At 45.9% G+C, this 20,480-nt stretch overlaps 1 protein-coding gene across 7 annotated transcripts in view; it reads left to right on the top strand.

Moving 5' to 3' along the window:
- Positions 1–20,241, top strand: part of MED12 (mediator complex subunit 12) — a 35,954-nt gene extending 15,713 nt beyond the window's left edge. The window contains exons 19-45 of one of the 7 annotated variants that reach the window (XM_062502637.1): positions 349–512; positions 656–787; positions 2,557–2,784; positions 2,978–3,122; positions 3,396–3,516; positions 4,194–4,295; positions 5,009–5,122; positions 5,385–5,548; positions 8,220–8,399; positions 8,562–8,633; positions 8,901–9,061; positions 9,153–9,314; positions 9,399–9,510; positions 9,721–9,810; positions 10,224–10,333; positions 10,811–10,946; positions 11,226–11,387; positions 11,931–12,308; positions 12,634–12,784; positions 12,975–13,180; positions 13,597–13,677; positions 13,880–13,923; positions 13,990–14,097; positions 14,701–14,857; positions 17,451–17,627; positions 17,792–17,873; positions 19,821–20,241. In XM_062502637.1, the coding sequence (XP_062358621.1) occupies positions 349–512; positions 656–787; positions 2,557–2,784; positions 2,978–3,122; positions 3,396–3,516; positions 4,194–4,295; positions 5,009–5,122; positions 5,385–5,548; positions 8,220–8,399; positions 8,562–8,633; positions 8,901–9,061; positions 9,153–9,314; positions 9,399–9,510; positions 9,721–9,810; positions 10,224–10,333; positions 10,811–10,946; positions 11,226–11,387; positions 11,931–12,308; positions 12,634–12,784; positions 12,975–13,180; positions 13,597–13,677; positions 13,880–13,923; positions 13,990–14,097; positions 14,701–14,857; positions 17,451–17,627; positions 17,792–17,873; positions 19,821–19,864 (3,783 nt within the window). In that variant the 3' untranslated portion in view covers positions 19,865–20,241. Of the gene's footprint in view, positions 1–348; positions 513–655; positions 788–2,556; positions 2,785–2,977; positions 3,123–3,395; positions 3,517–4,193; positions 4,296–5,008; positions 5,123–5,384; positions 5,549–8,219; positions 8,400–8,561; positions 8,634–8,900; positions 9,062–9,152; positions 9,315–9,398; positions 9,511–9,720; positions 9,811–10,223; positions 10,334–10,810; positions 10,947–11,225; positions 11,388–11,930; positions 12,309–12,633; positions 12,785–12,974; positions 13,181–13,596; positions 13,678–13,879; positions 14,098–14,700; positions 14,864–17,450; positions 17,628–17,791; positions 17,874–19,820 lie in introns of all 7 variants that reach the window. The other 6 variants (XM_062502632.1, XM_062502633.1, XM_062502631.1 and 3 more) reach the window with 6 other exon arrangements.
- The last annotated feature ends 239 nt before the right edge of the window (positions 20,242–20,480 follow it).

The following is a 20,480-nucleotide window of genomic DNA, read 5'->3' as shown; positions in this document are numbered from 1 at the left end:
TTTCTGCAGCCTGTACCAGGTGTCTCTTGAAGCCTAGCTGATGGAATTGTGGCTGTTAGCCTGGAAAGGATATCAGAGTGAGACTTATGCAGGATAGAACTACCAAACAAGCTGCTTAAAACTCCCTGTGGCCATATTGCAATTACCCTCTGATACCTAAGCCCTGACAGCCCCTTGTACTGCCTGAGACATTTTGTCAACTGTTCTGGGGTGCATCCCTAAGCAGAAAGTGCCTCACAGTGCCTTTCCTGGTAGGTCCTGTAGACTGTGGGTTTTGTGTGCCTCCTGCCTTTCTGACCATCACTTACCCCTGTGGCTGTTGAAGGGTTTTTCTGTCATTGGGTGCAGTTGCTGAATGAACTGAGCGTGGTGGAGGCAGAACTGCTGTTGAAATCCTCCGACCTTGTTGGCAGCTATACCACCAGCTTGTGCCTGTGCATCGTGGCTGTGCTGCGGCACTACCACTCCTGCCTTATCCTGAACCAGGACCAGATGGCTCAGGTCTTCGAAGGGTAAGGGCATCTCCCCCTCTCTGTATGTAAGGAAGCAGTATATATGCTGGGGGGTCATAAGGGGCACAGATATCTGTGTCCTTCCTAAAAGGCAGCTGCTTGGTGTCTGAGGGTTCAGCTGACTTTTTTTTGTCTCTCTGCAGTCTGTGTGGGGTGGTGAAACATGGCATGAACCGCTCGGATGGCTCCTCAGCAGAGCGCTGTATCCTGGCCTATCTCTATGACCTTTATACCTCCTGCAGTCACCTCAAAAGTAAATTTGGGGAGCTCTTTAGGTGAGTGATGCAGTTGAGATGCAGTGGGTACTGCTCACTGTAGCACCTTGACTTAAATTTTGCTTTTGATCTTGTTCCATGAGATGGCTCCTGAGATCCTCTCAATGAATCAGTGAGTAATTTTGACTCTTAAATCATCATCGTTTAGTAAATTACCTCAGTAGTCCTCTGCACCTCCACAGGTTTGTACCTACCCCATTCCTGGGCAATAGATGTAGAGTTTAGGTCTTGCTAAACTGGTGACTGAGCAGTTCTTCTTAAAAGTGGTTCTCTGCTCTCTAATACTCCTTGAGCTGTTTCTGAACCTGCTCTGCTTGGTTCTGGGTTTGTTTCCGTGCTACTTCGCACTCCTTTTCCTGCTTCTGATAGCTGTTTGGGTTCTGCTCTGCTGATGTTGTCCCCTGGTTCTGTCGCATGGGCTTACTTTATACTGTGGCCGTCTGTCCTTTGCAGTTCTTATCTTGGGAACTGACCCTCCACTAGGTCCTTTAGCTGCCCAGAAATAGAGTCCACAGATCTCCCAGGCTTTTTTGTTTGTGATCCTGTGAAGGGGTAATTCTTCTCAACAGCCCTGTTTCTCAATACAGTGCTTCACTTTGTATTCTCTCTCAGTCCCTGCTCCCTATAAGTGTTTCCAGTGCAGGCATGTTGTGGGGACATCTGACCCTTGGTGTTACCCCCCCAGTTGGGGGGCTGTGAGAGTGGCTATTGCTTTGATATCAGCTGGCCAAATTTCTGGCTACAGAGAGTGTTTGAAGTCTGCCTCTGGTCTGAATTGAGAGCAGGAGGGATTGCTGTTGTCATAGTTTGTCATATTGGAGTTCTTCAAAGGAGTTGTCATACATACAGAAATGAGAAACCTCGCACTAGTCTTAACTGAATTCCTAAAAGCTGTTCAGCAAAACTTTAAAGTAAAAGGCCACAGATAAAAGGGAGTATCCTCTAGCAGGTGAACAATTACTTATGCATGAAAACAAGGAGTGACTGAGGAGTTCCAAAGGACTCTGCTAATGCTTGTGCTGTTTTATGCCTCAGAAGTGTGAGTGGTGATATCAAAACTTATAACTGTTACTTAGCATATGATAAAGTTGGCTGCAGGTTGCTGTAGTAGGGTGCATTGATGGTGACCCAGTGATAAACTGGCAGCTGAAGTTCTGTGTTGTTAAACATAGAATAATGCATGTAGGATTATCTTTGTTCCTTTCTAAATTCTCTGTGGTGGTGGATATGTTCTACTGGTTGACTAAATGATGAACTGTAACAGACGCATAATTGAAAATGTCATAGGGTACACAGTAGCAGTCAGAACGCAAATTAAATGTTAAGTATTGTTTGGAAAGGAATGGAGAACAGAAGAAAGAACATCATTAGGCCCTGTTTGTGTCGTGGTACAATTGTGCCTTGTGGTTCAGGGCAGCAAACTCCAAAAAGCATGTAATGGATTTAGGCTCAAAGGAGGATGAGTGGATGAATTACTAGAGGTTTCAAATGACTTATGAGGAACTGAGTCTCCTCCACACAGAAGAGGAATACTGATAGAAATTTTGTGAAGTCCTGATTGATGTGGAAAATAAATTGAATGTTCAACATGTATTAGAATGCAAGCACAGAAGGGAATGAATAGAAAATAACCAATGTATTGGTCTTTACTGGTACACAGTGATCTTGAGTTTCAACATTTCTTGCCTAGAGAGGGTTTGTCTTTGCTCATCAGAGTTCAGCAGCCACTTAGTTTTTTGTATTCCTAATCACTTTTCTGTCCTGTTTAGTGACTTCTGCTCCAAGGTGAAGAACACAATCTACTGCAATGTTGAGCCATCTGACTCCAACATGCTATGGGAACCAGAGTTCATGATTGACACTATTGAAAACCCATCTGCGCATAACTTTACGTACACCAACTTGGGCAAGAGCCTCAATGAAAACCCAGCCAATCGCTACAGTTTCGTCTGTAATGCACTAATGCACGTGTGTGTGGGACACCACGATCCAGACAGGTGAGAGGCAGAGCTTTCACGGTTCTGCTGAGAAAGTGAATTCTTTAGGTGAGGGTAATGAAGCCAGTAGCCATATCTTGGGGTGTAAAGGAGGAGGAGGAGCCAAGACTGGAGTAGCTTAGAAAATCACTGACCTGATGGCATGCATGAGTAGCAAAGCTGACCCTCTGCTTTTTCATTATTTATTTAACAGGGTGAACGACATTGCTATCCTGTGTGCTGAGCTAACTGGCTACTGCAAGTCTCTAAGTGCCGAGTGGCTGGGTGTGCTCAAAGCTTTGTGCTGTTCCTCCAATAATGGGACCTGTGGCTTCAATGATCTCCTCTGCAATGTTGATGCAAGTGCAAACATTCAAAAGGGGAAAAGGAATTGAAGCAGGAGTGGAGGGATCCCTTGGGAGAAGGCAAAAGTGAACAAGGGATGGAGGCTTTGTCCTCTGAGGGCTTTGAGTACCGGGGGCTGCCATTGGTGTTTGTTGCAGCCTGGGGAGACCGTGGAGATTGAGCAGGGGTTATGTATGGGCCCTTCTGCCCCCCAGCTCCTAGGAATTGCTGACAGAGGGAATGAGGTGGAGAGGCTGTTTGGATCATTGGCTGATCTCCTCTTTCAGGTCAGTGACTTATCTTTCCATGATTCCTTGGCCACCTTTGTTGCCATTCTCATTGCCCGGCAGTGCTTGCTGCTGGAGGACCTGATTCGCTGTGCTGCCATCCCCTCACTTCTCAATGCTGGTAAGTGCATCCCTGCACAGCCTGTCTGACTCTCAGTTCTGGCCCAAATGCCCGTGCTCAATGCATACTTGGTGAGCTCTATAGTTTTGAAACATACCTCCAATACTTCTTGTATACTTAGTAACTGAATGTAGTGCTTTAGAGAAATCTGGACCTTTTGATTTCTAGCAAAAACTAGTTGTGCTAAGATTTTTCACTACCCTGCTCTTTTGAGTGTGTGTGTGAGCTAAAATGAACATGGGGAGCTGTTATCAGCCTCACTGTGTGACCATTGTACTCAGCTCTGAACTCCAGCAGTATGCCTCCCACTGATAATCATGTTCAGCTTAGCATTTTGGCTAGAGCAGCCAGCTGGGCTTACAGCACCTGTGCCACTGCCTTACTCTGCCACCAGCCTTCCTATCTCTTCTCTGGGGATTGCAGCATCCAGGCTCTTGACAGGGTGAAGTTGGAAAGATGGAGCAAGCAGAATGCAGTGCATGTCACTGTGGATAATACTGAAGGGTTTGCTTGCTTGCATGTTAATTGCTGCACATGCTCCATATTTGTAAATACAATAAGGTTGCTGCAGCTTCTCAGCTGGCTGTTCCAGGGCTGTGCACTGTGAATAGCTTTTGGATTGAGAGTCAGTTGTCCTGGTGCTTAAGAAATTTCAGTTGTCTCTTTTCTTTACATAGCCTGCAGTGAACAGGACTCGGAACCAGGAGCACGTCTGACCTGCCGGATTTTACTCCATCTGTTTAAGACTCCACAGTTGAACCCATGCCAGCAAGACAGCAGTAAGTCAATAAACCTAGAGCTTTCTTTATTGTGTAAGTACTAAGGCTCTTGCACCTCAAGAAGAGAGATACAAGACCTTATGGTTAGAGATCATAACCTGCTTGCTTTGAATAAAGCAGGCAAAGCCTGATGCACTTTCTTCATAGGACAAAAAACAGTATCCTTCCATTTATGTCACTCCATGGTAGCCGGGCATTGGGGAGAAGGTTCTTGGAGGCAGGAAACCAGCCAGTAGAGGTGGCCTTGCTCTCACTAAGCAATGAGAGTAATGATCACTTCTTCTTTTGTGTCTTGAGCTTTGTATAGCCTCTTAACTTGGTGCCAGAAGCTGCTGTTTTACAGCACTCCTTTTTTGTGTGATGATGGAAACATTCCAGGAAGCTCTGTTCTTGGCTTCTCACCAGTATCCTCATAGCTCAGATTTCTAAATCCAGCCTCTATTTTAGGTCTAGGGTACTGTTGGAGCTTGGAGTTCATGACACAGGCTCTGCACCCCATTTGGATTTCATGGTTCAGTTGTCACAATGTGATTGCCACTATGCTTCTTGAAACTAAATTAAATGGACCCCATGTTACAGTTAGGAAAGGAACTGGCCTCGGAATTCTCTGAGCTGGATTTTATGGTATTTGCTGGCACATAATTCAGGCAGCTCTGGAGCCTGTGCCTTTCTCTCTTGCTAAGTATTGCCTTTCCCCTTTGTCCTCTTTTCAGACAAACCCACTGTGGGAATCCGCTCTTCCTGTGACCGTCACTTACTGGCAGCTTCCCAGAATCGTATTGTGGATGGAGCAGTCTTTGCAGTGCTGAAGGCTGTCTTTGTGCTGGGTGTGTACCTGTATTAGCCTGAACTTATAACCATGTTTTTCAGGGGATTGGGAGAAAAACACGTTTCATTGTTCATGCTGACTGTGCAGAAGGCCACAGCAGATATTTTCTGGTGAATATGTAGCTCGTTTGTAGCTGTAAACATGCTTTGAGTCTGTTGGCTGCAGGGAGGTCACTGATCACAGGGAGTGTTAAGATGTTTTTTGAGTTAGGCTTTGTGGTTAGAGTTGTTGATTATGTGATGCTTGTGCTTTCCTTTTAGGAGATGCAGAACTGAAAGGCTCTGGTTTTTCTCACCCTGGAGGTGTTGATGATCTCATGGATGATGAGCTGGGCACCAGGAAGGCTGGTGGTCGAGTAGTAACTGTAGAAACAGCCAGCTTGGATATTTATGCCAAGTATGTGCTGAGGAGTATATGTCAACAGGTGAGTCTGTCCCATCTCTCTGTGTGTTCTTATCCCTTCTGCAGATATATATATCCCATGTGCCTTTCTTCAGGTTAGGTTTGACAGGTATTTCTTTGAAAGATCAGTGAATAACCTGCAATGTTTCTGTCGTGTGACAGCACTGAGGACTGCTCACTGTTGCAAAAAACAGAGACAAGCAGTGCTCAAGAATTAGGTGTTGCAGTATGCAAGGACTGCATCCCCTTTGCTTTGGCAGCAGCACAGGGCTCCTGTCCAAGGACAGGAGTGCTGGAAGTGGTATGCTGAGATGTGTGCTGAAGGCAAAGAAGATCAGCACAAGACAGACAGGTGGTTTATTAAAATGATAAATGGTATCTTTCAGGATACACCCTAAGTGTTGCTTGCAGCTAGGCTGTTAATGTATTCCTGGGCTTTGCATTGCCCTGTTAAGTTAATTAAAACAACAGCAACAAAAGCCTCTTGCTTAGCCTAATCTGACAGCACCAGTATTTCTGTTCCTTTGTGGAAAATTGACACTTGAGGAGCTGAAACCTGGATAATAAGGTTGCAGAGTAGAGTGGCCATGCTGTATGAAAATGGATATTGAAAGATATCCTTAACCTTGGTTATAAGTTTATTCTCTCAGCAGGAAAGACGTGGTGTTACAATCTGAAACCTGTATTTTGTATTACTAATGTGTAAACCCACCATTAGTGCTGTGTGTTGTCCTCATGCTATTGTTTATTAATGGGCTGATTGCATAGTATACCAAAAAGGAATTGGAACCACTTATTTTTAAATGTAAATTCAACATTCTTGATGTCACTGAAAGCTGACTGTAGCATTTACAGAAGTAGATATTCCCTTGCTGATCAAAGTCTGTGTAGACTCCAAGTAAGTGGAAGTGTTTGTGCACAGCAGGGAGTAGCAGTGTCAGGTATCACTGCTCATACCAGTTGTTGGCAGCACTGGTTATGTAGAAATGAGCATTCCAGTAGACAGCAACTGTAAAGGGCTGGTAAAATGCTGTGTTTAATATTAGCACAATTCTGTGAACAGTGAACTTGCACTATCAGTGCCTTAAATTGTAGGTTGTGATTTCTCAGTCTCAGGTTCACTTATATGTTTTATAATTGACTTCATTGTGAGGGGATGAGGAAAAGGAGCAGATTATAATTAATTTAAGTTTTCTTCATAGACTCATAGAACAGTTTGGGTTGAATGGACCTTGAATGGACTAAAAGATCATTTAGTGATCACCTTCACAATTCTAAGTTGCTCAGGATCCTATCCAACTTGGCCTTAAACACTCCCAGGGATGGGGCATCCACAGGTTCTCTGAGTAATCTCTTCCTGTGCCCACCTCTTAAACCTATTCAAGTCCCTCTGGATGGCATTCCTTCTCTCCAATACGTCTTTCTTTCTTTCTTTATACCAGCGAAGTGCATTGGAAGTGAAGTCTGAGTTCTTGTAGGAAGCTGAGCAAATGATAAGAAGAGTCTTCCCAAGGATATGTGTATTACCTAGGCAAGAAAGAGAAGCTGATTATCAACAGATTGTGATGTAGCAACACTGAAGGGGGGAAATGCAATTGGCAGTGGATAGGTCACCACATCTCATGTGCAAACTTCACCTGGAATGAAGATAATGATCTAGGCTGTGGTTTCACAAGGATTTCAAACCAAAGTTTTGACCTTTTCAGTCTTTGTGCTTCAGTGTATAGGGTGCTGTCCACTGCTGAAGGGCCTTTCCAGCTTTCTAGGCTGGAAAGTATCAACACCTGTGCATAATGAGCTGGATGCTCATCTCTTCTTTTATTACCACTTCTTGGTGGAACAATTCTCTGATCAGGCTTGCTCTGCAGATGCAGAAGTGCTTATATAGCAGTCCTCTGATTTTAATTTAATGAATTTGCCTAATTTTAAATACGAAAAATTTCTGCTCTAACAAATGCTGCAGGTTAACTGTAAATTGAGTGAAGTACCTGCCTCAGGTTTGGAAATTGCTGTCCTTATTATTATCATACATTTAGGGAGCATTAACTGGAATCAAGAGGCTGACAGTAATAGTTTTCTGTCTACCTTCTCATAATGTGTGACTTTATAAGTGGCTCGCATCCAGTCAGTCATTTTCTTTTCCAGAATCTGAGGAGTAATGTAGCTGATTTTTACTAAGTATGGCAGTGTGCTTTGTATCACTATTTGAGAATTAAGGTGTGTGCTTTTCCCCAAGGCATGTTCTGGTTTAGTGCTAGCTGCAACCTTAAATTAGCTAACTTAGGACAGCTCCAGAGCTTTGTTGTGCTGGAAATAGACCAAACAATTTTAAATGATCCCTTCTGATCTTCTAAGTCCAAGTGGCAGTGTTGAGGGATCCTGGACATGGTAGCGACTGTGTACTGTTAAATCACACCACTGTTTTCTCAAAAGAAAGAGCAACTACTGTGTTTCATTACTGCTGACTTGTCAAAGTTTGTTTCCTCTGTTCTGATTGCTGTGCTGTGCCTGACGCCTGCTGAATCAGTATAGTACAGTTCATGAAGAGAAATGATTATCAGGCATAACTGCATACTAATAAGGCTTTTATGATTTTGATGTGTTCCATGCATCTCTCTTGAGACTTAAAGCAGGGGCGTTGGTTTGGAATCAGACATCAGTTTGACTGTGCTGACTCTGCCTTCGTCTTGCAGGAGTGGGTAGGAGAACGATGTCTGAAGTCCCTCTGTGAAGACAGCAATGACTTGCAGGATCCTGTCCTGAGCAGCACACAGGCCCAGAGGCTGATGCAGCTGATTTGTTATCCACACCGGCTCCTGGACAATGAGGAGGGAGAAAATCCTCAGAGGCAGAGGATTAAACGCATCTTACAGGTGCAGGCTGCTGGCAGAATCTGTGTCCTAGTAATTGCCTCATGTAAATGCAGCCCTCTGAGAGGTCTGCCACTCATTGTGGTGGAACCTGAGGGTGTGAGTTGGTGTAGTCTGAAGTGAGATAAGGAATTTACGTGATGTACGTTTGTGTGTGCATTATAGAATTTGGACCAGTGGACCATGAGGCAGTCCTCGCTGGAGCTGCAGCTCATGATTAAACAGACAGCAAGCAATGTGAGTTTCTGCTCAGAGGGGATCATACAGGGGAGGATGAAGTGGCTGCTTGTGAGCTGGTGGGGAGGTGGCTTGGCAGAAGTGGGGTTAGGGAGAAAGTTTAGGGTGTCTGACCTATGAAAACTAAGCATGAGAAGAAAGCAATGAGTCTGAGACTCCAGGAGGAGCAGCCATGGGGAAGTTGAGAAACTGAGTTTGTATTGAAATGTGGAAGCAGTAGGTACTCTCAGAAAAGAACTTGACTGTCTTTTTCTTCCCTACCTCCAGGAGATGAACTCCTTGTTAGAAAATATAGCCAAGGCCACCATTGAGGTATTCCAGCAGTCAGCAGAGACCAGCTCTGCTAGCTGTACTGGTAATGGAGTCAACAATATCAGTAGCTCGACAAGTGCTACACCTGCCAGCAACAAATCCAAGCCCATCCTCAGGTAGGTATAGAGCCAGCATGCATCACTCTTGTAGACAAGTCTGAATCTTAAATTGCATTGCAAACAGCTTTCCTCTCCTGTGTTGTCACAGCTCTCTGGAGAGATCAGGAGTGTGGCTAGTGGCCCCTCTGATTGCCAAGCTTCCAACATCAGTGCAGGGCCACGTGCTGAAAGCTGCTGGAGAAGAATTGGAGAAGGGACAACATTTAGGGTCATCATCCCGCAAAGAACGGGACCGCCAGAAGCAGAAGAGGTGAGTCCAGGGGAAAAAGCAGGCAGTGTTTGCTGTGCTGATCCCTCAGCCTGGCAGTATAGCTCCTTCTCTGTTCTCTCACAGTATGTCCCTCCTGAGCCAGCAGCCATTTCTGTCACTGGTGCTGACATGCTTGAAAGGTCAGGATGAGCAGCGGGAAGGCCTCCTCACCTCTCTGTACAGTCAGGTCCAGCAGGTAGGGATCTTGTTTCTCCCCTCACATTCCTCAGGAGCTCGCCCCTCCAGCAGACAGGCTCTGGAGCATGGCCTCAGGATGTTGCTTGTCTTACCCTTAGGTGTGGGGAGCTTGAACTGCCCATTTCTGAGTCACCAGACAGTGAATGGTACAAGCTGCTCTCTCTAAGCTTCAGCTGGTGAGGTCTGTCCTCTCTTCTGTATTTCTTAGATTGTTACAAATTGGCGAGAAGATCAGTACCAAGATGACTGCAAAGCCAAGCAGCTGATGCATGAGGCCTTGAAACTGCGGCTGAATTTGGTGAGCAGTTGCAGAAAAAGAACTTAACCATCTGGGATGAAGAGTTGTCTGCCTTTTTTTTCCTTTGGAACAAGCACACACTGGAGGGTCTATATATGTCCTGAGGCAAAGAAGTAGGAGAGAGACATTTGTGCTGCTTCTAGGTCTTGAGCCTTGAGTGGGACAGGATGCATGAATAAACTCCCTTGCTCTGTTTCATCAGGATGAAATCCGAAGTCTTGCTCTCTTTTGTAGATGTGCATTCCCCTTTGAATGCCTTTGCAGCCCACAGCACTATTACTTGCATCTGGGTTTTGGCTGCCCTCAGTTCTCAGTAGGAGTTAAGCTCCTTTAAGCTCTGGTTTAAGCTCCTTTGTCACTTCAAAATCAGTGTTTTTTGGTGTCCTTGTGACTAAACTCCCTTTCTCTGCCAGGTGGGAGGAATGTTTGACACAGTCCAACGTAGCACACAACAGACAACTGAATGGGCCGTGCTTCTCCTGGACATCATCAGCAGTGGCACTGTGGACATGCAGTCAAACAAGTAACTTTCAGTCTGACTTCTGGTCTATACACTTCCCAAGGGAGGCAGTTATTAGCATGTGAGCTGGCTGTTTCTCTAGATGATCTGCCAGAAGTGACAGCTGAAAGAGACTTCAGCATAATAGCAGGCTACAACTTAGGTCCTGATAGCCAAGTGTACTCTGCTGTATTCAGAACAAACTTGGCTTTCCAGATGCAGAGAGATATGCAGGGGAGAGCTGAGTCTGCTTTTTAGAGGTGCTGAATGGATACAGAGGAGTCCAGTTTTAATCTGTGGTACTGCACCTAACTCAAGTGGGAGTAAAGCTCAAGTGTGGTGTGTAAGGAAAAGGAGAAATAGCGTAGGAGGTTTTTCTAAAGACTGACACTTGTAAATGTGGGTGGAAGTCATGACAATCTAATAGTGTTTGGAGTTGCAATGATGGCAGAGTCTTTTTATGAGCTTTTCAGGTGACTGACTTTCTGCTCTGACCAACAGTGAGCTCTTCACCACCGTGCTGGACATGCTGAGTGTTCTCATCAACGGCACCCTGGCTGCTGATATGTCCAGCATCTCTCAGGGCAGCATGGAGGAGAACAAGCGGGCATACATGAATCTTGTGAAGAAACTCAGGGTGAGGGCCACCAGGCCCTGTATGGGGTCCAGAGTGTGCTGTCTTGTGGTTGTTCAGCTATGCAGATTTGCAGATTTACCTGTGTCTCATGAAAAGTACCTGTCCTGTTTCTGCTGTTTAGATGAAGTAGTGGGGTGGCCCCTATGAATCTATAGGCCTGCAGGGTGCAAAGGTGAGAGGTAATGCAGAGATGGAGGCAAATACCAGAAGATGCATAGATGGGCTTTGGATGGTTTTTCCTGAAAAATTCTTCAAGTCCTCTCTGTTCCACTCATGCAGAAGGAGCTGGGGGACCGTCAGTCTGACAGCCTGGAGAAGGTGCGACAGCTACTACCACTTCCCAAGCAGACCCGAGATGTCATCACCTGTGAACCTCAGGGATCCCTCATTGACACTAAAGGCAATAAAATAGCTGGCTTTGATTCCATCTTCAAGAAGGAGGTAAGTGAAGCATTTTCGTCTGTATCACAGTTCCTGAGTGTAGGTGTCACCTTGTCCTCTGATGCCTCAAGACTGCACAGCTTGGGAGGCATCTGTATGCAGTGCCTCATTCCCTGACGAGCTTGAAGTGGCTGGCTGCACACAGACAAGCTGGCACATAACCATGTCCAAAAAGGGCAAAGCTGGGGTGTTAATGCTTGGTGATAGCATGCTGCTGTGACCTGAAATGTTAACTAAATTTGGGGGTTGTATTTATGGTTATATGAAGTGTAAAGAGAAACGCATAATCTCTGTCACGTAAGTTAATGGGCAGAGCCAGTGTGCAGAAGACTGGCTGAGATGGAATGAAGGAGACTATACAGTTGTTGATAAAGGCCGTTAGAAATGACTGCTTTACCACCTGGAGGAGCAAGGACCATTAGCAAGGGCTCAGACTGTTTACTGAGAGATCTGGATTAGAGCCTGAAGAAAGCATAGAGTAACTTGTACCCCCGCAGGAGCAACAACAGGGACTTGAAGGTTCTTATCTCTTTTGCTTTAAAGGGTTTGCAAGTCTCTACAAAGCAGAAGATTTCTCCTTGGGATCTTTTTGAGGGTTTGAAGCACTCAGCCCCACTCTCCTGGGGATGGTTTGGGACAGTCCGGGTGGATCGCAAGGTGTCCAGATTTGAGGAGCAGCAGAGGCTTCTTCTGTATCACACACACCTGAAACCCAAGCCCCGCAGTTATTACCTGGAGCCATTGCCACTGCCCCCTGAAGAGGAAGAGCCTCCTACACCTGTGGCTTTAGAGCCAGAGAAGAAAACTGCAGAACCAGCCAAGGCTGATAAAACAAGCTCCAATCCTGCCGCCTCCACTGAAGAACGCAAGAAGAAACAGAGCAAAACCAAGAAACGAAACCAATCTGCCAGCAAAACTGAGGTAATGAAGTGTCCAGCAGCTGTGGATGTCCCATGTCCATCAGTCCTAGTAACGGAACACTCCCTGGAGTCTTCCTGAGGAACCTGAGAGCAGTAGTGTGGTGAAGATGTGATGTGTTTCCTCTCATCTGGGAGTACTGGAGCTTTATCTTGCTCTCTCTAGTTTGGTGCAAGGCAAACACTTTCTTAATCCCTAATGGGAGGAAAGGAGTCTGCCCAGCTCAGATAACATCCTTGGCTTCCTCCAGTGGACTTTACAACCCTTTAATATTCTTCTTCCATCCATGAATTCTCAGTGCACGTTTCTTACTGCTTTGTCTTTGCAGGACTTTGTGTTGGGCCCTAGCCGAGGGGTTTCATATGGAGTTGGTATGCCTACAGATCTCTTGCATCACCAGTCAGGAAGCACCATGTCAAGGCTGGCATATGGGCAATCACCAGTGGGTCTCTATGCCCAGAATCAGCCTCTTCCAGCAGGTAGGTGCACAGGAGAACCAAAAATATTTCACCTCTTTAGGAACCTTTTCTGTGAGAAGATCCTGTGCAGGTCCCTGCACTTTCTCTTTTTGCCTGTCCTGTCTAGGTACAGTGATAAACAGTCGTTCTGGAGCTATGAGGTGTGCAGCAGTAGCTGTGACTGCTGTGCCTGTTTCTCGTCCTTTTGCAGGTGGCCCTCGCCTGGATACATCCTACAGACCAGTACGCATGCCACTGGGAAAACTGGTTCAGAGTCGCCCTCCCTACAGTGGTGTGCTGCCTCCAGGGATGGGGAGTATGATGGGCATTGACCCCTCCTACAAGCCAGCAGTGTACAGACAGCAGCCTCCAGTGTCCCAAGGACAGATACTGAGGCAGCAGCTGCAAGCAAAGTTGGTAAGTCAGAGCTGTTGCTGACTCCACACTATAGCGTGGCCAGGCTGTTCAGTGCTGTCCCTTCTAGCCAGAGCTGCCCAACTCTGTATCTGTTCTGGAAAGATGTTTCTTGTGTCTGTTCCTCTGGTGTCACCTCCTTTGAAGACCCACATCGTTAACAGTTGCAGGAAGTTGTCACAGAGTGGCCGCTGGGGAATGAGAGGGGCATGTCCTGGCTGGGGGTGGCAGGTTTTTATGGACCTGTTTGTCCCAGGTCAGGGTGAGAGACAAGTCATGAGCATGTGCCTGCTGTGCAGCAACCTCGTAGGTTAAGCAGTGAAGCCACTTGTCTGATTTAATGGGAGCTGCTGAGAAGAGAGCAGCAGTGTTATACCCCTTAGAGATGTTGGAAAAAGTGCTTCTCTCTTGCCTTCCAGCAGGGCCAGGGCATAATGGGCCAGCAGCCCGTGCGCCAAATGGCTCCAACCCCATCTTACGGAGCACTGCAGCCCTCCCAGGTAAGTGGCAGTGACTGCAGGTAGGACTGGAATCTGGCTCCAGCACAGGACAGCAGCTTTCTTCTTGCTGCTAAACCCTTAAAGCTTTTGGCTCTTCTTCCTAATGAGCTTCTCTGTGGCAGTATTTACAGGAGGCTGATGTTCTATGTTCTGTATTCCTTTTCACCCTGAGACTAAAAAAGGCCTTTCTGTTTCATTTCAGGGTTATACTCCTTACGTCTCCCACATAGGCCTTCAGCAGCATCCGTCCCAGTCAGGCTCAATGGTGCCTCCTACCTATTCTGGTCAGCCCTATCAGAATTCCCATCCCAGCTCTAATCCTGCTCTAGTGGATCCTGTTAGACAGATGCAGCAGAGACCAAGTGGCTACGTGCACCAGCAGGCCCCTGGCTATGGGCACACCTTGGGCAACACACAGAGGTAGGTACCTCTTGTACTATGGGATGTTTATAGTAAACTCTATTTAATTAAGGATTTCTCTGCTTTGCTCACACAGCTCTTAACAACAAACTGTGAAAACCCCATTCTCCATGTTGTAGTTTGCTTCCTCAGAGAAACAGCTTTATCCAGCTTTCTGTGCAGGGAAGAAACAAAGAGATAGGATGAAATTTGGAAATGCTAGTTTTAGGCAGGAAACTGTGTTGTTACTAGCCAGAGAAAGAAGGCATAGAAGAGTATGAGGAAAAATTACTTGGGAAAGTCATAGTTTTGGTTTTAAATCTAACCAGCAGATCACTATCAAAGGGCTAAATCTGAGATTTTTATTGTTCCTGAGCAGGCATAGTTCCACCAAGAAAGCCACACAGAACAGTGGGATGATGGCTGTTACTTAGGGCTTCTAGAAAAAGCAGGTTGTGTTAAACTCTTGTGAGGCCCTTGTGTCCCTCACCTTGCTGCAGAGACAGCATGGATTGCAGGGGGCTGTTTGGGTTGTCTCACTACTGTCAGAAGTTGTGTTTGGATTAAAGAAAGTGGGCTGCCTGTGAATCCTTTACTTCATGAGCTTGTCCTTCTCTCTTGCAGGTTTCCTCATCAGTCAATACAGCAGACCCCCATAATGAGTGGGATGAATCATTTGGGTCCGCAGGGAGTCCCCTCAGGAATTCGACCCAGCCAGATCCTTCCTGACCAACAGCAGCAGCAGTACCTGAGGCAGCAGCAGCAACAACAGATGCTGAGGGTGAGTGTTTGCTGACAGGAGGAAGGCTGCTGGAGCTGGAGGAGGCTTGCCCAGTGCTGCTTACCTCTGCCCTTCTGTGTCAGGAGGAATGTCACTCTGTTGGGGGCTGTCTGTGGTAATTTGCTAGGCAGTTCTCCCTTCCTTAGAGCTGCCCACTCCTGATGGAGATTCCTGCTGCACTGCCTTGTACCAGTCACCCAGCATGAGCTATAAAAGTCTGTAGAGTCCTTTGGCCTGGAGCTCTTCCTGCTCCAGCTGAGCCAGTAGATAGTGCAGAAAGTTAGCTGTTGTACAACTGTGGCAGGAGCTAAAAACAAAGTGAAAAGCCACCTGTCCACAAAAGAGCAGGAAAGTTTTTCAATATCATCTTTAGGGGACTATCTGCATTTCTCAAGATCAAAATAAGTATTGGTTACAGTTTCCATTGGCAAAAAATCTAGCCTGAATCAGTCCACATACTCCATTTCTTACAGCAGATGGTGAAAAACTGGTCCGAAGCCAACTATTAGACCCAGCTCTCTAGGTTCAAAGAAGATCACAAGGCATGAGTCAAGAGACATGAGTATTCCATGGATTTACATTATGATCTTATGAATATTAAATTCTTACTGGAAATAAAGATACATTTCTAGGAATTATAGAAACGTACTGGATTGACAGAGAAACACAAATAGTTTAATTGGTGAATCCAATGCCTTACAACAAGGCCTAGCAAACCTGTAGAATATGGGAAGACTTTACATAGCACAGAGTGCTGAGTCTTTTTGTTCAGAGAGTGGCCTGGGTGAGACAGTGGTTTCCTGCAGAGAGCTGTAGTCAGCAGTATCTGAGAACTGCTGCCTTGCACTGGACAAGAGAACTGCTTCTGGCATGGTCAGCAGCTTTTAGTCCTTTTGATAAGTAGCACCCCCTGACTATTCACTCTTTTCTTTTAGCATTCTCCATCACTCATATTTAGAAGAACATGCCTCAGACAAATTGCTAGCATTCTACTAGCTCAGTAACTTCATGTATACCTTCAGCTTTTAGCTGATTTTGCTTGGTTGCTTAAAAAGCCCACAGAGGTGGAGTGGCCAAGCTATGCCATTAGTGTGACTCCTGCTGTGTTACCTGAGGTATGCCTGGTGCTAGAGCTGACTTTCATGATGCAGTGGCTTGTGGAAAGGATGGATCACCTTTTGATTTGTCTTATGTGGGTTGGTAGACAGCTGCTACAAGAAGGTAGGACATGAAATTGGTATCCTGGCTCATTTAGTCAGTCATCTGCTTTGTTATGTATCCAGGTCACAGCATCCATGTCAGGAACCTGTGACCAAACTGGTGTAAGTTGGAAGGCTGTTCTAGAAACTCACTTCCTTTGGCTTGAATCCTTTATCCAGTGTCTTCATGGCTGGTTCTTGTATGAATTATTATTGTCCACTGTGTCCTGTTTACTGGCTCTTCTTTCTCACTGTTATCTGCCCAGTGTACATTCCTAGGGAGCACTTGCAACTTCCAAAGGTCATGTTTTTCTAACCTTCTTTCATAAGAAACTGTTCCTTCTCCTGACTATTTTTGTTTGTTTTCTGAGTCTGTTCAAGGTTTGAACCTTGTCCTTCTGAGCCAGTGATTGGAACTGTACCTACCATCACCACGCTGGGTTTGTTATGATAGCATTAGTATTTTTTTATTTCTGCTAGGAATTTTTTTTTAATCTAGAGACTTAAAAAGTGTATTGACAGATGGGAGAATTGTCTGAAAATTAGGAGAAATGAAAAACCTTGAGATTTCTGGATATATTCTGACTCCAACACACTGAATATTCTTCTCAGCATAACTAAGTCTGTAAACATTTGATTTTGAGCACTGAATCCACTTTTATCCACATCCTTTTATTGAAGTGTAACACCAGCTGTCATGAGTGGCAGGGAAGGACAGCAAGATAGATTGAAGAGTTGGGGGACATGACTGAGAAGGAAAGGCTGATATAGCTGGATGTGTTGCATTAGAGACAAAGACAACAGGAGAGATAAGTCTCCAAATTTTTTTTTATCTTTAAAAAAACCCAAAAAATAAATCCTTATCTCCTCTTATCCCTAGGCTGTAGGACCAGAAGTGGCCTTAAAACATAACACGTGAAATTCAGGGTAGAGATTAAGGAAAACTCAGTAGTAGGAGTAGCTGACCTGGAGTGGATTGTGTAAGGAGATTACAGGAGCTCTGTTGCTACCTCTGAAAAGAATCTGAGAATGAGTCAGGCATATACTCATTATTCATTATTACTGATCTTAACCAGAAGCCCTTTTGAGTTCTTCCTATTCTTGCACCTTGTTTGCTCCTAGTAATGACCAGTAGACTCAGAATTCTCTTCCTGTCATCTCTCAATACCTCATCTTGCAGAAAACTTTGTTGCTGTCCCTTTATTTCTTGCCATTTCTCAGCCTGGGGTGGAGTCTGGTGGAATTTGAGTAATTTAGGTACCTGTAAAGAAAATGGTGTATGAGGCTGTTTTACTGCGTGGAATATCATTCCTCCTTAAGCCCTTGCTGTGCCCCGGTGCTGTGTGCTTTGCCCTGACAGTTCCCTGATGGTCGCTTGTCTTTTGTCTTCACAGCAGCAGCAGCAACAGCAGCAGCAGCAACAACAGCAGCAGCAACAGCAGCAGCAGCAGCCCCAGCCACCGCAGCCCCAGCCCCAGCAGCAGCCCCAGGTGTCCACAGTGCCTCAGCCACAGGCGCAGGGCCAGCCCCCGGGGCTGGGGATGCAGGCTCTTCCCCCCCAGCAGCCCATTGTGAGTGTTCCTGCAGAGGCGCGGGGACGTGACAGTCCAGCACAGATCCAGCAGTGCTCCACCTGCATCCCCCCTTTCTCCCTCCCTGAGCTTCCCAGGGCCTGTGTGAATGCTGAAGCTGCCAGCCAGGTGGTGTGGCTATAACTGTGTTTCTCTCTTTACAGTTCCAGCGCCAGGGCCTTCAGCAGACGCAGCAGCAGCAGCAAACAGCTGCTCTGGTTCGACAGCTTCAGCAGCAGCTTTCCAGTAAGCCTGAGTGTTCTGTTGCTAGTCTCCTCCCTGCTGTTTTCTATTGCAGGTACTCTGGTGTAGAGAAGCAAGGCTGAGCCAGACTGTCTGAGGACATAAATTATGCTGGCAGGGAGGTGCCATCAGGACTTAGAACTACCAGCCCAAGGGGGCACCAGCAGCAGGGAGGGCAGTGCTTGCCAGCTTGTGAGCAACCTTCCAGACCTTCCTTCTGCTGCCTGCAGAGGGACAAGGGAGCTGAGCCTTTGTAGGGACAGTCACACAGCTTTGCGGAAAGGATCCAGTGTGCAGCTTTAAAATCATCTGGGGGTATTCTCTCTGCTGCAGGTGACCTCTGAGGGGCACAGGGAGGCTGTAATCCCAGAGCAATCACTTGGTGGATGACCCAGAGACACTGCGGTTGTATTCTGAGCCAGACAAGACTTCTTGGAGGCAGGAGGGGTACTCTGGGAAGTGTAGCTGCCCACTTACTGTGTTCGTGGTGGTCACAGCAGGGTAATGGCTCAGAGGTTGTCCATTCTGGCACTGTATTCCTAAATCTCTATTGAATTACTGGCTGGAGGATCACAATACAGAATTCAGGATCTATGCTGTTCCCTTCTGAATTGCCTGCTGTTGTCTTCTGACACCTCACTGGCTTTTCTGTTGTAAAAATGGCAGAAATGCTGTGAAAATGCTCAGAAATGGACAGTACAGTTGGTAGTTTTTTTATTTTGCACTGAGAGTGAGACTATGCCAGATCTGGTAATGTGTGGAGTGGGGGACTTGGAAGCTGTGCTTATACTTGTTCCCTGGTGGAAAATTCTTCGTCCTTGTGGCCAAAAACCTCCCCAAACCAGGTTTTAATGTGCTAAGCTTCGCACTAGCCTGATTCACAAATGATTAAGTCTGTGCCAAAGGATCTCAGCCAGGACGTTCAAGTATAGCAAGACCTTGTATAAGAATCTGAATATAGCAAATCAGCCATATTTTTGTAGCCTTTCTGTACAGCAAATGGAACTGTTGCATCTGGAATAGATATGTGGGTCCCATGCAGCCTGGTGTCAGCATTCAGCTTCTATGCTGCCTCCTTGGGTTTGCATTATCTCCCCTTGGAGTTCTTATTTGTAGTGTCAGGGATGGAGTGGAAAGCAGAAAGTAAACCAAAACCAGCCTGCAGGAGGGGGACAAGGGTATTTTGGGTCCAGGATATCCCTGAATGTCCAGAAGGGTTGAGAAGGCAGTATGACAGCCAGGTTAGACTTGTCTCCTTTTACTAAGTGGCTTTGGGTCACACTTGCTGATGTTGTTTCAGGCAAAAGAACTACAGAAATGTATGCATTGGACAGTATTCATATATACTGTGAGCATTGTAAATCATAGTACAGCAGTCCCAGCAGTTTGGAAGTTTGTGAGGTTCTTGAATGTGACTTTACCATGTTTCCTGCCTTTGTGCCATCTGGAAGCCCTTTGGGTCTATATGGAGATACTGACAGGAAGCAAGGGAAATTTTCTCTGAGACCTTTGGTTTCTGGGAGTGTTTTAGGATCAGTGACACTAGCTAGCTTAGCAGCTTGTGTGGCTGTGGAAGTTGTGTAATTTTATAGAGCTGACTTTTCTTTCAAAATCAGAAGTAATTAATCCCTAAACTCCTCCTCCCAGCTAGTTGCCACCTTTCGGGGCTCTGTTATGGTCCTCTGGTTCCACATTGAGGGATAGAAAGATTTTCCCTAGAAATTTCAGGATCAGGACTAGAACATCTCTCTCTTCCTGAAAGAATGTGGGATCTGGCTGTGCTGCTGCCCAAAGGCTCAGACAGATCTGTAGCACAGGGAATACCATAGTGGTTATATTTTCCTAATCATGGACTGTGACACTGCACATACTGCACTGATGATGTGGGGAGGGGAATCTCTCTTCTGAACTAGACCTTGTAACTGTTTAACTCTGTCTTGACCTCAACAGATACACAGACACAGCAGAACAACAACCCATTTGGACGCTACTGACCTCTGGCACTTCAGCTTGATTCAGAAGGGAGACATCACTGTGGATGGATACAGCCTCTTCAGCCTGACCCACGCTCTGGGGCAGCCCCCATCCTCTGTCCTTGTGCCCCTAGTACTGCTGCTGTCCTTCTCAAGGGGAGATGCCAGGAGGAGCATTTTATTGTACAGAGAAAGTGTTTTTACTATCTAATTTCTACAAATGTTTATGGAGATCCCTTGTGGCTGATAGTCTCCCTTCCCACTTTGGTTTCAGTTTTTACTCAGTTTTTAGTATTTTTGTTAAAATAATGATTAAGACATTGTAAAATTTTGTACTTTATTTATACCAGATGAACTCCATACTGCAGACATTCTTGGATGAATACAGAGAGCTTACTTTGCAAACTGAGTGTGTATTCAGAGCCTGCCTTTCCTCCTCAGCACTCCCAGTATAGCCCAGCAGCATCTTCCATACATGGTCTTCACCTCTTCCTCAGTAGATGTCAAGACTAAACAAGTTTGTTTGGGAAGGAAAGATCTTCCCTGTTTATTTCTTAAGCTGGTGTTCACATACTCGCAAAGGTTTGTGCAAGCTTTGTAGGATTTATATGTTGATTAAGGGCTTTAGTGCATGTTG

Source organism: Cinclus cinclus, chromosome 15 (genome assembly GCF_963662255.1).
Source record: "Cinclus cinclus chromosome 15, bCinCin1.1, whole genome shotgun sequence".
NCBI lineage: Eukaryota > Metazoa > Chordata > Aves > Passeriformes > Cinclidae > Cinclus > Cinclus cinclus.
Note: the sequence above shows the minus strand (reverse complement) of the source record. Positions and strands in the feature narration are given on the sequence as shown.